This window comes from Cololabis saira, chromosome 12, assembly GCF_033807715.1.
Source record: "Cololabis saira isolate AMF1-May2022 chromosome 12, fColSai1.1, whole genome shotgun sequence".
NCBI classification, from domain to species: domain Eukaryota; kingdom Metazoa; phylum Chordata; class Actinopteri; order Beloniformes; family Belonidae; genus Cololabis; species Cololabis saira.
Window position 1 is genome coordinate 19,965,326 of NC_084598.1, and position 14,943 is coordinate 19,980,268.

At 40.5% G+C, this 14,943-nt stretch overlaps 2 protein-coding genes across 3 annotated transcripts in view; both read right to left on the reverse strand.

The window, feature by feature from the left end:
• LOC133456351 (glutamate receptor-interacting protein 2-like) overlaps window positions 1-7,725 on the reverse strand; it is a 48,131-nt gene extending 40,406 nt beyond the window's left edge. For both annotated transcript variants that reach the window (XM_061734830.1, XM_061734828.1), the window contains exons 1-3: window positions 7,248-7,725; window positions 1,848-1,922; window positions 1,023-1,158 (exon numbers count right to left, since the gene is read on the reverse strand). In XM_061734830.1, coding sequence (XP_061590814.1) covers window positions 1,023-1,158; window positions 1,848-1,922; window positions 7,248-7,287 — 251 coding nt within the window. In that variant the 5' untranslated portion in view covers window positions 7,288-7,725. The remainder of the gene's footprint in view (window positions 1-1,022; window positions 1,159-1,847; window positions 1,923-7,247) is intronic.
• Window positions 7,726-11,016: 3,291 nt separating this feature from the next.
• rpl32 (ribosomal protein L32) lies at window positions 11,017-14,613 on the reverse strand. The gene is made up of 4 exons (XM_061735935.1): window positions 14,511-14,613; window positions 13,726-13,826; window positions 13,462-13,643; window positions 11,017-11,178 (listed from the first exon to the last, which is right to left on the reverse strand). Exons 2-4 carry the CDS (start codon window positions 13,819-13,821, stop codon window positions 11,049-11,051), a joined length of 408 nt encoding a protein of 135 aa, XP_061591919.1. The 5' UTR covers window positions 13,822-13,826; window positions 14,511-14,613; the 3' UTR covers window positions 11,017-11,048.
• Window positions 14,614-14,943: the final 330 nt, after the last annotated feature.

Sequence of the window (14,943 nt, forward strand, 5' to 3'; positions counted from 1 at the left end):
AGAGAGGCATCTTCACCATCAGAGCTGACCGTCGAAGATTATTTTATTCCCTTTCTGTGTGCATGCTTCCACCATCTAAATTAACTCACACCTCCAGACAAGCGTGCACACCGCTGTGGTTAGACGAAGTGCTTGGAAGAATTAGTGCAGTGTCTGTCTTTGAATCTCCTATGACAGTTTCAGAGCTGGACCTGTAACGGGCTGGACCAGGATCTGCAGGGACCTATCCAGGGTCTAATCTGGCTGTCACCTGGCTATAGAGGATGGGTTAAAAAAAACCCCAGACAAAGTGTTACCACATAAGGTCCGTTTCTGGATGAATTACTGACATGTCTGGGACCAGACGTCCTTGTGGACTGAAGTTAGAGTTGAGGTTTGGGTTAGACTATGCAAGATGAAAAGAAGGCAATCTTCTTCATCTTCTTGTTACTCTTTAGCAATTGCCACAACAGACCACCTGTTATCTAATCAGCTGAACAGTCTCTCCCCACATCCAGAAATCTCCCCTCTTTGGTTTTCCTCCTTTTCCTCCTGCATGGCAGCTCCATGCCCAGCATCCTTTTATGGGAGAGTGTGTGTGTGTGTGTGTGTGTGTGTGTGTGTGTGTGTGTGTGTGTGTGTGTGTGTGTGTGTGTGTGTGTGTGTGTGTGTGTGTGTGTGTGTGTGTGTGTGTGTGTGTGTGTGTGTGTGTGTGTACATTACTTTGCAGGTAGTTGGTGTTGATATTCATCTAAATTAAGGAATCCCTAAAGATTTAAAACAAGCTCACTACACATTTAGAATGTCTGTACATGAATTAAAAGGCAAAATGAACAAAAAAATAATTTATAAAAGCCCCAAGGTTTCAGCTTATGTATACAGGTGCAATTTTATTATATTATTTTGTGTCTGCGTCAATCTAATTTGACTCGCCAACAGGTGCCACCTAGAAACTCATACACCTTTGTGGGGTCAGAATGACATGTCCGGACAGTTTCCTGTAGCTGCCAGGCCTCGAGTACATCACACAACACAGATCTCACCTGGCAGCCAGCCCACCTGGCCGCAGGTTTGACACTCGGGGTCTGCCATCCTTATCAGAGCCTCCGGAGATGGTGAGGCCCAGGCTGCTGCCTTCCCTTTTCATCAGCTCCACCGTGGTAACTCCTCGGTACTCCTCTGCAGGCAGGCAGACACAGATGAAAGCACATATCCACAGTCAGCATTAGCATCTGCTTGACAGAGTTGCCCCATCTGAGAAGCACCAAAAGAATCTATTCCAGGATGGCTTGCCAACATCATTCATGACACTCGACAGACTGCATTTTCTCACAGTCTTGTCCGTTCCCAGTTCCTTCAAATATCTGAGTCTGGCTAATTCTTTGTGACAGAGTCCAAAGGCGACACTATTACCATTAAAGTACTTATCATGGTGGGAAAGTAATGCATTCTTTTTTTTTTTTAAAGATATTAATTTGAAATTATATGTAACTGTTGTATTTTTAAGTGAATGAAAACGAATTTGACGTTAATCAATGGATGAGTTGTTATGTAGTGTCATCATTCATTCTGTCTTGTGGTCAACGTTGTGCTGTGCTGTCAAAGCAATCTTCATGCAGTCCTCGAAGAATGGTTTAGCATCCATGACAGCTATGCCTCACACGCATCTTTTTTACCATATCTAAGCATTTAAAACAGTACGACATCAAACAATAAACAGGAAGAAAATGGCTCTACAAACAGAGAAACAAATCTCAGACATAGATGTCATGACTCTCTCTTTTCGACGGACCCCGGTGAATTACAGGGAGTGATGTGAATCAGGCAGCAGACAAAAAGAAATCCAGTCAGGTTTGACTGGATTGTACCTGAAAGGCTTCGCCTTCGGGATGAATGTGATTGGTCAGTTGTCTCTTTGCTCCCCTTCGAGTATGGTCCCTCATCTAAGGAGACAGCACAGAGGTGTAGATGGTTATATAGGGAAACACTGCAGTAGAAGGCTAAAATAAACATGACAGGCAATAGTACATGATGACAGCAGCCCACAACTCATCACTTTGAATTTGAACCCAGGAACCGCAGGACAGCATTATACCAACGACCACATCAACCATGAATTAAGTCAGCGTTCTTCAAAAATGTCACTGGTTTAAAATATAACTTGTTTTCAGCAAAGAACTATGAACATCATTAATTTAACTCAAGAACACATTTGTGGTAAGCTTTCAAGCATCCACTTAACCATGGGAATTTAGTCGGAGGGACGGCACACGGTTAATGGACTGTTCTTGCACGTAGGGGGGGAAAATTATCATTTTCATGTCATTTGCAGCAGCTGCTTCAGAGAGCAGGGAAATGTTCAATCTGTTCCGCAGAGAAACTGATTTTCCATTCATTTATTTATTCCCCAGAATGGGACCCATTCCTGACACCGTCCACAGATTAGCAGAGCTCCTGCCCAGCTGTATGAACCTGAATGCATCCATGCAACCATATCTGCAGTCACAGTGATGAGAAAACTGACTTGGCACTTCTCTAATCCTGTCCGCCGTGGATTACCTTTTCAGCTGTCCAGCACAGTGATTACACATTACACTGATAAACTGAAAAAGAACTGCAGCATCTCCTGTTTGCAAAAGTGGCTGGATGACTGCCTTTTACTACTCAGGCGTCAAACAGAATTCCTCCCTCAAAGTCCAACTGAATTCTGGAATAATAATGATTAAAAACAAATGTAAGACCTTTTTCTTTCATTAACCTAGCAAGGTTTCCATTATGTTGCACTTATTTCTGTGGTTTCATGAAAGACTATGCAGCTGCAGTGACTTGATATGGAGACTTGGTAAAGAAGACTCAGAACATATACTTCAAAATTCACAATTTTTTTGTGAATACACAACTCTCTGATATACTCCTTTTTTTATTTATTTTTTGTTTTATTCTGAAGTCTACAAACACATTAAAGACAGCAACCAGCTGATAGGTGGTTCAGTTCACTTTTAAACCCTTAAAGCCTGATTATTTATATAGTTTTTATATAGATATATATATATTTTATATAGATTATTATAGTATTATATTTGATACATACATTCATGAGACCTCAACACCAGCCCCATAATCAAAACTGGTCTGAGGATTTCAGAAACTGCTGACTACTGGGATTTTCACGCACCACCATCTCTAGGGTTTACCGGGACTGGTCCGAAAAAGAGAAAAGATCCAGTTAGCAGCAGTTCTGTGGGCGCAAATGCCTTGTTGATGCCAGAGGTCAGAGGAGTGTGTTTGTTCCCTCAGATGTAAGTCGCTTTGGATAAAAGCCTCTGCTAAATGACAGTAGTAGTAGTAGGAGAATGGCCAGACAGGTTGGAACTGATAGAAAGGCAACAGTAACTCAAATAACCACTCGTTACAACCGAGGCAGAAGAGCATCTCTCAATGCACAACAAGTCAAACCTTGAGGCGGATCTACAGCAGCAGAAAACCACACCGGGTGCCACTCCTGTCAGCTAGGAACAGGAAACTGAGGCCACAATTTGTACAGGCTCAGCAAAATTGGACAACAGAAGAAGCCTGGTCTGATGAGTCTCGATTTATACTGCAACATTCGGATGGTAGGGTCAGAATTTGGCGTCGACAACATGAAAGCATTGATCCATCCTGCCTGGTGGTGGTGGTGTAATGATGTGGGGGATATTTTCCTGGGACACTTGTGGCCCATTAGTGCCAACTGAGCATCGTGTCACACCACAGCCTGTTGCCTGTTGTTGCTGACCATATCCATCCCTTAATGACCACAGTGTACCATCTTCTGATGCTACTTCCAGCAGGATAACGATCCATGTCATAAAACGTGAATCATCTCACACTGGTTTCTTGAACATGAAAATGAGTTCACTACTCAAACGGCCTCCACAGTCTCCAGATCTTAATCCAATAGAGCACCTTTGGGATGAGGTGGAACGGGAGATTTGCATCATGCACGTGCAGCTATCAAATCTGCAGCAACTACGTGATGCTATCATGTCAATATGGACCAAACTCTCTGAGGAATGTTTCCAGTACCTTGTTGAATCTGTGCCACGAAGGATTAAGGCAGTTCTGATGGAAAAGGGGGGGCAACCCGGTACTAGCAAGGTGTACCTAATAAACTGGCCCGTGAGTGTGTGTGTATATATATATATATATATATATATATATTTCATTTCATTTCATCATTTAATATTTATTTATTTCGAGCAATAAACATAACATAAGTTACCTGCGTGCAACATAAAATTAAACAAATACCTTTTATCAGGTTTATCAGGTGCAGGTTCAAAATACAAATATATATATATATATATATATATATATATATATATATATATATATATATATATATATATATATATATATATATATATATATATATATATATATATATATATATACACATACACATCCTGTTTGGGTTTTTAATTTCAATGTACAACCAAAAAAGATAATTTTCTGTGTATCACTGCTTATGTCAGGCATTACAGGGTTAAGTACAGTATGTCTTAATTTAAGTAAATGCATATTCAAAGCCTGGATTTAAATCCACTGCATGACTCACTGAATCTGTTACCTTCATCATGTGTGCACAAAGAAGGAAAAAAATCATTACCGGCTAAAGATATCATGAGGACCAAAAAGAAAAAGGAATTTCATCCCAAGACTGTATCACAAATGTATCATCTCAATACGAAGTGAAAACAATGTGAAATTCAAACCACAGTCACTTAAACTTTCAGTCACTTAAATGTTTTCATGTTGCTTAGTTCATCAAGGTGTTTGGACATGCCCTGCAATGGACTAGCAACCTGACCAGGGTGCACCCTCGCCTTTCACCCAAACAGAGCTGGGAGACTCCAGCAGATCAGTGACCGCTGAACTGGAATAAGTGGGTATAGATAATAAATGGATATATTTAAGACATTAACTAACACAAAGCTGTCATGAAATCCAGCTAGAGAATTTTAACCAAGTTGAGGTCTAGACTCTTTTCTTTTTTTAGACATTCTGTTGCAGATTTATTGACAAGTTTGGGATCATTGTCCTGTTGCGTGACCCAGTTTCAGTCAAACTTGAGCTGCTTGACACTTGATGTAAGGTGCTTACATTGTTTAGTTTTCACCATAATCCTTTTAAACATATTACTGCAGTGTGTGATGGCCAAACATCTCCACTATGTGTGTAATTGTAATTTGTTCAGATTTAACTTTACGAACCCAAACCGTGCTGCCACGTTCCTTTTACAGATAAGAACATTTCTCTCGGCAGCCTTTTCAAAGAAGCCATCTTGTTCACTTTCTTTCTTTAATTGTGCTGTCATGAACATCGGCATTTAAAATGCTGAAGCCTGCAGAGTCTGAGATGTAGCTCTGCTTTTTTTTTGCAATTTCTCTGGTTTGACCTTGAGGTGAAATTGCTGGTGCGCTGACACCTGCAAAAAATTGGCAACGGTCTTGAACGCTTTCCGTTTGTGAATAATCTTGCGCACTTTTGAAAGATGGGTTCCAAATTGTTTGGAAACGACCTTACAACCCTGCTCAGATTGATGGGCAGCAGCAATTACTTCTCTAAGGTCAGTGCTGATGTGTTCCCTCCTTGGCGGTGCATTAACACACACCTGAACGTTCCCGTACAGACACCTGACAAAATGTCTTTTGCATTTGATTTGCAGCTTGTAGCTGCTTCTTAATACGCATCGAAGCATCAAAGGGGACACTTCATTTTCCCACACTGCTTCAGTATTGTGATTTAGGTTTTGTCAAAAAACAATGACAACAGGAATATGTCATGTTCTGTTCATCTGAGATTGCATTTACCTCATTTTTAGACATTGTAAGGAACAGATGATTTTTATAAAAGCTCATGTCCAGATATGTAAAACCTAAAAAAATTAAAAATGGTTTGCTTGCTTTTAAACATGACTGTACCTCGTCGATGATCACATACTATCACAGGGGTGAAAAACAACATACTCCATATGAAGTGACATAAGTCTGAGAGTTTTACTGTGAGATAAAGAATGCGGCTTCACTTCATTCTGACATGTTGACCATTGTTATACGTGTATATTTGAGGGTCTCCAGGCTTCTCCTTTTTTGTTGTTCACAGTAACTCTCCAGATCTGTCAAACGGAAGATCATGTCCGTAGACAGCTGAGAGGTATGGATACTTTTTCATACCTTCACTGACCTGAAAAATTGGGTCAGCTCCGGGATACAAGAAGAATAGTAGAAAATCCAGCATTCACACGCACACAGCTGCATGAGTCAGGCCCCACACTGGACTTGCATGTCATGGTGATGTTCAAACACACACACTCACAGAGACAAAATGACCCCCCCCCACCCCCTTTTTTTTTTCCTACATATTTGCACAAATAGTGTGTCCAGTGGCTTTGAGGTACAAACACACACGCACTGAATGACACATCACAAACACGTTGAGTTAGGCAAAAGCCTTGTAACTACGCTGGCTCCCGCAGGGCCTGACAGTCCAGCAGCTGTCATCGCTGTCAAAAGGCAATGCTGGCTTTAGGTTACGCGGACCCAATGCACTACACGTGACTGTTCAGTACCGTAACGTCAAACTGTCCGCTAGCCATCCTCCTCCAGCTCAAAATAACCATCACTCACCCAGAAGAGCCGGGGCCGGGATCAAGCTGATTATAAACAGCTGCAAAGATGGAACAGCTATTGTTAAACATACATTTAAGTCTATCTGTTGTTTTTGCACACACACAAAAAAAGAAACAATACACTCAATGAGAGGATTACTTTTGGAGAAGAAAATCCTTCTTTCATGTAAAAATATGTGGAGAACTAATTGACTGCTCATTCAAATCAGGGCACTGTATGCCATCCCTTTCATCTCCAAAAAGAATGTAGGCTAAATACAGGGACAAAGCTAACAATGATATCATTAAGCTATTTTCAGATGTAAAACTTTATTTATAAACGTAAGCTTCCAAATCCAGAGTACATGGGTATATCTGTCCTAAGTACATGTATACCAGATGCTGTTAGAGCATAGCTGCCGATTCAGCTCACTCACATTTAAGTCTTTTGCAATCTATTGCAGCTATTGAGCATGCAGTATACTGTTTATACATTCAGTATAGATGGTGATAGCTTGGCATGCTCTCAGATGACTGAGCAGGTCTTTACAGGTGATAAGTGACCTCCTGCTCCCTCAAATACCAGGTGACTTTGCAGGTCAGAATAGGGTGCTCTTACCAATGCTGTTCTTGGTGTCTCTCCTCAGACCACACAGCATGGCTGCAGTTAAGTCAGTGCAGCCACCTTCTGGAAGATGATCAGTTTTTAAGAGTCCAGAGAGTTGAAGTTCCACCTGAAGAAGGAGTATCCGAGAGACCGGGTCTCAAGCGCTCAGATAAAACACCTCTGTCTCTTCATTCCTTTGCTCTGATCCCAACATTTTCTTCAGTCTTGTCCCTGTTAGAGTAGTCTGGATTCTCAGATAGTCTGGAAGGATGGACGGATTGATGGATGGATAGAGGATTCTTCTCAATCCTCACTAATATAACTGCTATCTCCTGAGATCTTCTATAAAATCCAAAGCAAGTAGAGAAATGCTTTGTGCCCTTTCCATGCCATCTCGCTGTGGCTGCTTCTTTTGAGCTATTCCTACAAACCGCTGGTCTGTATAGGAGAGATTTTTTTGTCATGCCCTGTTCATACACTCACATGAGCTCATGCATAACCCTGCTCTCTCTCTCTCTCTCTCTCTCTCTCTCTCTCTCTGTTTGCTTGCACTCTCTTCCTCTTCTCTGCCAGAGGGGCTCAGTGAGGCAGGCACACACGATAGTCACTCCCTCCCCCCTTTGCGCACAGACACGCTCACTCTTTATCCGTTTCTCACCAAGTCAAACACATCCTCAAAACCCACCCACCCACCCACCGACACACGCACAGTTCACACACTGAGATTAGACACGACAAAACTGTGTACGCTCCTCACACTCAACTCTCTTCACAATTAACACCACCTGCATATTCACTGTCAGAGTCTGTCATGTTTTTCTCACATAGAGAATGCATCCAAATTATAGAGCTTTTACATGCAGAATGCAAGTCTCTCTCTCTCTCTCTCTCTCTCTCTCTCTCTCTCTCTCTCTCTCTCTCTCTCTCTCTCTCTTATACACACACACACTGGAAAATGCATATGCAAAATTCCTGTACAAAGCAGCTGCCTGTATGTCTCTATGTTTGAGAGTGATTGAAAATACTGCACAGCTGCTGAGAACAGGTGACAGATTCAGATTGCAATCATGTAAACAGAATCTTAAATTCAGGGAGTATTGGGACACTTAGAATTCAAGCAACTTTGGGAGAATCAAATGCAGCCATTCCCACTGGTGTCCTTTGCTAATCATACACCCACTGGGCTCCTAAGCCCAAACACAGAGGGCCTCGTCACTGCGACTCCGACCATTTGCCATGCACACAAGCCTCGATGCCTGCCATTTGTTGACCCCCACAGGCAGCTCCTCTTAACCTCGTCTGCGCTCTTTTTAGATGGAGAGAATAAAATGGGCCACAAGGTAGAAAAATAACTGCACGCACACACAAGCTGAATTTCAAAAATAAATACAATTAAACTGCATCCCTTCTCGTATAATGGCTATTACTCATGTGTGGTGATCACAAACCCTGCTGTTACCTGTTGTGTTCAGCGTATTTGGTCAGATGTTTCAGTAGACACAAAACTATTTTGTGCAGACAATTTCCTCTGAGATGGGGTTTTTTTTTAATACCCCATTTACAGTGTATGCAAGTGTAGTCTTTTAGAGCGAGACTAATTAATTTCCAGTGGAATAAAGAGAATCAGGAGATGGAGCAGCGCGCCTGACTGATAAACACCGCTGGGAACAGGATATAATAAGAACAGACTCTTTTGCACTACATCAAAAATGACTGAAAGTACTTTGATGAGATTGACAATGCAGATTTTTTTTCTACTCATATGCTGTGACCTTGGCATACAGAGGCTGAGAACCCTCAAAGTAAATACAACAAACTAAGCAGCAAAAAGAAAGGGGGTTGCAAATTGATTTGTGACAGCATTTCTTTCTCTTGTGTTAGAGTAACTCTTCTCGAACTAGAGACAATATTTTCACTTTTTATTGTCACACTGTAGCCTACTTTGCAGGAGGCCCTGATTGTATGACCACTTATGGATCAAACTGACCACATTGCCATCTTATGGGGATCAACTGCAACTGCAGGAGGAAGTTTGAGCAGAAACATTCACCTGACATCCATCACACGTCACTGCGTGGAGCAAAGAAAGCCAGAGGAGATTACATTTAGTCAGATATTAGACAGGAAAATGTTTGGTCTAACATTTCTGCACTCAGATTACTCCCTTTTTTTCTCTTAAACACGTTCATTTTCAGCATCTTATATAGGTTATGTTAACATTGGTGAAGGCTAAATGTAATTTAATAGTTTCATAAAGCAGTTATATATAGTAACAGTTTCCTGTTAAATATTAAAAGTTTTCTTGTACGTTTTTTTTACCTTTGAGCCTCCCTTTGATGATGCCCATTCGACATCTGACAGAGAAAGAGAACATCCTCCTGTTTCCTCCTGCCGACCGGCTGCCTTTCCTCGGGGCATCTTTCTGAGGAAAGGCGAATGAGAGCTGTTTGGGAGTGTGATGTCCCTTTCCAAACATTACCCTTGCTGACATGTTCATTTTCTGACCAGTGAAAAGGAACTAATTGATTCTGTCCTCCTGACACTCTCACGTTGTCTCGGGGCTTGCAGTCTCTATCATCTCCTCTCTGAAGAACATCCAGCTCTGTGGTGAGGCTTCCTCATCAGTGCTCAGGTTGGCAGATAAGCAAAGATTCAAATCTGAATCTGCGTGTTGTTGGTGGCGTCAATTGACAACTTGCTTCCACATCCAAGCAGTCACAAGCTGACTGGCTGAATAAAACGTTATGTTATTGCATCTCTGGCAATCTGGGTTTTGCAGGAACAGATGGCAGAGGGCTCAGGGCTCTGGGGCACAGCTTGCCTGCCAGAATGCAATGGAAACTTTCTCTGCAGGTAGCCAGCGCTCAACATTTTAAAACAATACACAATCTGAGCACAATAATTCAAAGTAAAGACCATTTCATACAAGTAAGGAGTTTAGGATTGGAACATGTCAACAGGGGATTCTCACCGCCCGAACCCAGGACTTCATGGATTCAACATTACTATTAAAATCTTTGGGAAAGCTTGCGTTAAAAACGGATCCTTTCACAATGACAAATACCAATCTGTAAATTTGTAAGGTTTTTCCCTTTTTTTCGTCCCTCCACATTTCATGAACTACTTTGACATTATTGAAGGTGCAGGTACAATATGTACTTTGAGTTGCGTAATTTTGTCTGTACTTCACAACTGGTTTTAAACCTAAAATTACCCAACACTGAAATAACATACCTTTCAGTAAGTTAATATACATAACCTATACATATTTTTGTATTTCAGTGGACAAGTAACTGTTTAACTATTTTATGTGGGTGAATACTCATCCAGCATTTAGTCGACTAATCTGACCTGTTCCAACAGTCACCTGGAAGTTAAAACGATCCAAAATGACTAGTAGACCTACATGTGTGGACTTTCCTTTTTTTTCCTGTGAAACAGCTATGTACTAGTTAGTATCATTCCTCTTAACACCTCACATACACAGCTGTTGTTTCAATCCTGATCCAAGTTTAAACTTTCAGCAGCAAAAGTATGCAGGTCAGTTTTGTTGCTCATTTGAGTTCTGTGACAGCAAAACTCATTGGTGTGCTAACTGCACAACTTATGTCAAAAAAAACCTCCCCAAATACACACTGGCAAGGGATTTTTATGCCCCCCAAACTGTATTCTGCATTTCAGGCATAACATTTGTTTTCACACATCTATGGATTTTCCAGACCCGTGCAACAACACTGCAGGAAAAATCAATGAAGTAGAACAAAGTAGATCCAGCAGCCAATTTCCATAATAAAGAATTTATTGTGAACCAGTTTATTCGTTCTCTTCACTCCTGAGCCTGGCGTTGGGGTTGGTGATCTTGATTGCCAGCTGAGCTGCTCTCTCCACGATCACCTTCCTGTTCTTGGAGGAGACGTTGTGGGCGATCTCTGCACAGTGAGTCCTAGAAACGCACACACAAGAAAAATAAATAAATGGACACTTCAGAGAAATACCAAGAGAAAAAAATAAATCCTAGTTAAATTGTAATCGTAATAAAAATCTATACTATTGGTTTTATTTGACAAAGCAATTAAACCCTTTTCTTTTAAGATCAACTCAGTAGCTTTGCAAACTGAGATTTTATTTCACTGTAATGTGGTGATAGAAAATAGAATTGATCATGTCAGACTTGTTCCAAGAGGAAACAGGTATTTTAGATGAAGACCAGTGGATTTGCGGCCTTGTGTGTCTCCTCCCTGATTGGAGCATGTTATAGCTGTTACCTCCTTCCATTATATGTAAAGTCAGTGTCTGGTTGTGGGGAAACCTGAGTAATGGCGTGACTGTTATTACTCAAATAAGACTTACTGTACCTGAGCGATAGAAAACAACAAAAAGTTAATATTCAACTTAAAAACCGACTTAAAAATATTGGTTATCTCTGGACTATTTGTAAAGAAAGAAGCACAAGTACTTGACCAAAAACTATAACAAATGACTAAATGGTTAAAAGTAAACCAATCTTTCTTTAGCAATTTTCCATGCTAAGTTTGTGGCATCTAGCGCAAAATAACTAGGGAACTTAAACTCTTGTTTATGATTTGCCGCCTTTAGTGTGATAAATCCTGCTACAAAAGGAGAAACTGCCCATTTTCAGACATGAACACTATAGATTTTCTAAAGAATGCACAAACAATTTGCTACTGATTCTTGCCGCAATTCCTCTTCACAATAGGAGATTTTCTGATGGTGACGTGTTCCCATGGCTGCAAATAGATTAGAGGGGGTGGGGGGCTTTCACAGCATTTTGAGCTTGATAGATGAGGCTTTGATTACTTTGTGTTGATGTGTTCACATATAGTATTGTGGTGTGAGCGGAAAGTAAGAACTGGGTCAAGAGAAATGAAGGATGTATCCTCATTTTAAAATGGATATAACAAATCAAATTCCCTTAAAAATCTAAAATCTCCAAGGAAAGCAACTACTGTCCATAAGAGAAGCAGTAAACATCAATGAATGCTTTGGAAGATTGATCCATTCATGTAGGTCTTGCTGGTCTATTTTCAGTCTTAATTGTTGCAAAATGGCTTAACAGAAAGAGAGAAGCCATCCATCCATTTTCTATACCCGTTTTATCCTGTGCAGGGTCACAGGGTCTGCTGGAGCCTATCCCAGCTAATTACAGGCGAGAGACAGGGGTATAGAGAAGACATCAAGTCAGCTATTCCAAAGAAGCAAATGCAACCCAAACCAGAAAAAGCATCCCAAAGCCTCTAATAATTGAATATTTAAGTAGAAAATGTCAATTATCCTTAAAAGACTAAAAACTCAAACGAGAGACCGGATTTAAAAGAGTGAACAAATTCAGGCAAATTGAGAACATTTCTCCGAAGTTGTTAGGAATTCAACAATTGCGGGGACAAAACTATGATGTACTTCTTAAAAGTTACATCTTTATACATCGTATTACTGCACTATTAAACACAGTGCTAAAACACTGCTCAAAGTTCTTTAACAGTCTTTTTGACTGTTAAAAAGGATCTACGTTGTCTCATCGTTGCCTACAGAGTCTATAATACTTAGGACAAGTAATTATGACACTATAGCAGGTCTTGTGACTTGGGGATGGGTTTCCTACGATATTGTCCATATTGGCTGAGCTGCAACAGACAATAACCTGCCATCTCAACTGACTGTAGGTAAAATACATTTTATGTGTCACGGTCAGTGAAAACCAACACTTTTCTAACAGAAAAACGCCCGCATAAAGTCTATAACAAATCAACCATTTCTAACCTTATCTCAAACATTCAGCAATGAGAAATCTTCCCAAAGAAAAGTCTAAGAAAAAAAAAAACAACTGAGGCTGAAACATCAGCACTGTATGAAATACAACACTGGTCTAATTTGACCTTTAAACAATTTAAATAAGTATTCTTACAGAGCTCTGAAAAGTTAAGTTTGTAGTGGCACCATTTCACAAAAAGAATTGCAATTCATAATTTTTACTTAAAAGGTCCATCTGGCAAGAAGTATATTCCAGACTGCGGCCAAGTTAAGTATTGTATTCATGGGCTTTTTTTTTTTTTTTTTTTAACTTACAATGACTGACTAAACAGCAAGTAAGAAATCTATATTATTTTAAGTCTAAACTGTAATGTCTCTCTAGGTCGTCCTCAGACGCCCTAGAGAGTGTGGAGTGTATTAATGTGGAAAATAATATAACTAAATCTTTCTAACTTACTTGTTACTCATCATCAGGACCTCGAGCTCCTTGACATTATGCACCAGGAACTTCTTGAAACCGGTTGGCAGCATGAACTTGGTCTTCTTGTTGCTACCATAACCAATGTTGGGCATCAACATCTGGCCCTTAAACCTCCTGCGAACCCTGTTGTCAATACCTCTGGGCTTGCGCCAGTTTTTCTGTTGGGATAAATTGGGGGGGAAAGTGTTATTCAGGAGTTACATCTGCTCATTCATAAAAGTAATAGTGTTTCATACTTACCGCAATCTTGACATATCGGTCAGACTGATGGCGGATGAACTTCTTGGTTCTCTTTTTAACAATCTTAGGTTTTGTTAAGGGCCTGAGGGCTGCCATGATGACTGAGGAAAACATTTAAAATACAAAATTAAAAACTTCAGCTACATTGTTGTTCTAAGCTTAAATGAGGTGCAGGCAATACAAAAAAATGTATTTTGATCCCCGGGTTTAAGTATAAGGTCTTGACATAAGAGAATATAACCCAAGACCAATATTGCAGTGGAAAAACCTACTAAACCTTTAACACATTCTTTCCAACTAGGTGGATAACTAGACTCATAACTAAGACAGACAGACTTGTAGACATAATTTTGTAAATTTCTGAGCTGTAACGCGACTGTGTTGCCTAACGCTAGCAGTGTAGCAGCACAGCCAACATGGCAACAACATGGAAACCAGCGCAAAGCCTCGCGTTTACTTCGTTTGCCCAAAAAAATTAGTACAAATCTTTCACATTAAATGTTAGAAAGCGTAATTGCAATTGCGCCATTACAGTTTCCTGCAGTTCACACAACACGGTAAGGCCTTTAATGAGTACAAGCTGCGCTCATGAGGACGGAGCTGGTAGCCTGGTAGCCGGGCAGCCTCTACAGCAGCACAACCACGCATTTAACACATAACTTGCCGACTAACTCCATAATTTTAATCAATTTACACACTGTGAAGGATAGTAACTGACACGGGGGTTCAGGCTGGACAGTTAATGGTCATATTTCAGCGGATTGTCTTAGATTGCTTCAACTCACCCGCCGATGTAAATCCGAAAGGGACTTCAGCAACGGCGGAAGGAGAGAGAAAGGACTTCCGCGAGGGCCGCGATGGCTTATGGGTAGTGTATTCTTATTGAACTACAACCATAAACTACAGTACATTTCTGTCGGACTTTAGTGGTCAACATAAGTAAAAGAATATCTTTCTTTCTCAAGATTTTTTTATAAAGGACTTTAGAACATATTTAGTCCAGAAATTGTTCCCTACGTATTCAGAGTATTCTGCATATCCTTATTTGAGCGGAACACACAGGGTTGCCAACTCCATGAAAAATAAATAAGGGACACCTCATCTGCAGGGCTGGACAACCCGATTGCCTTCACCCTTCCTGGCATGGTGAATTTTTTACCCCCCTTTTTTTGTGAGTGAAACGATTTTTTAACTATTTGATTCGAACCTGAATTGAAT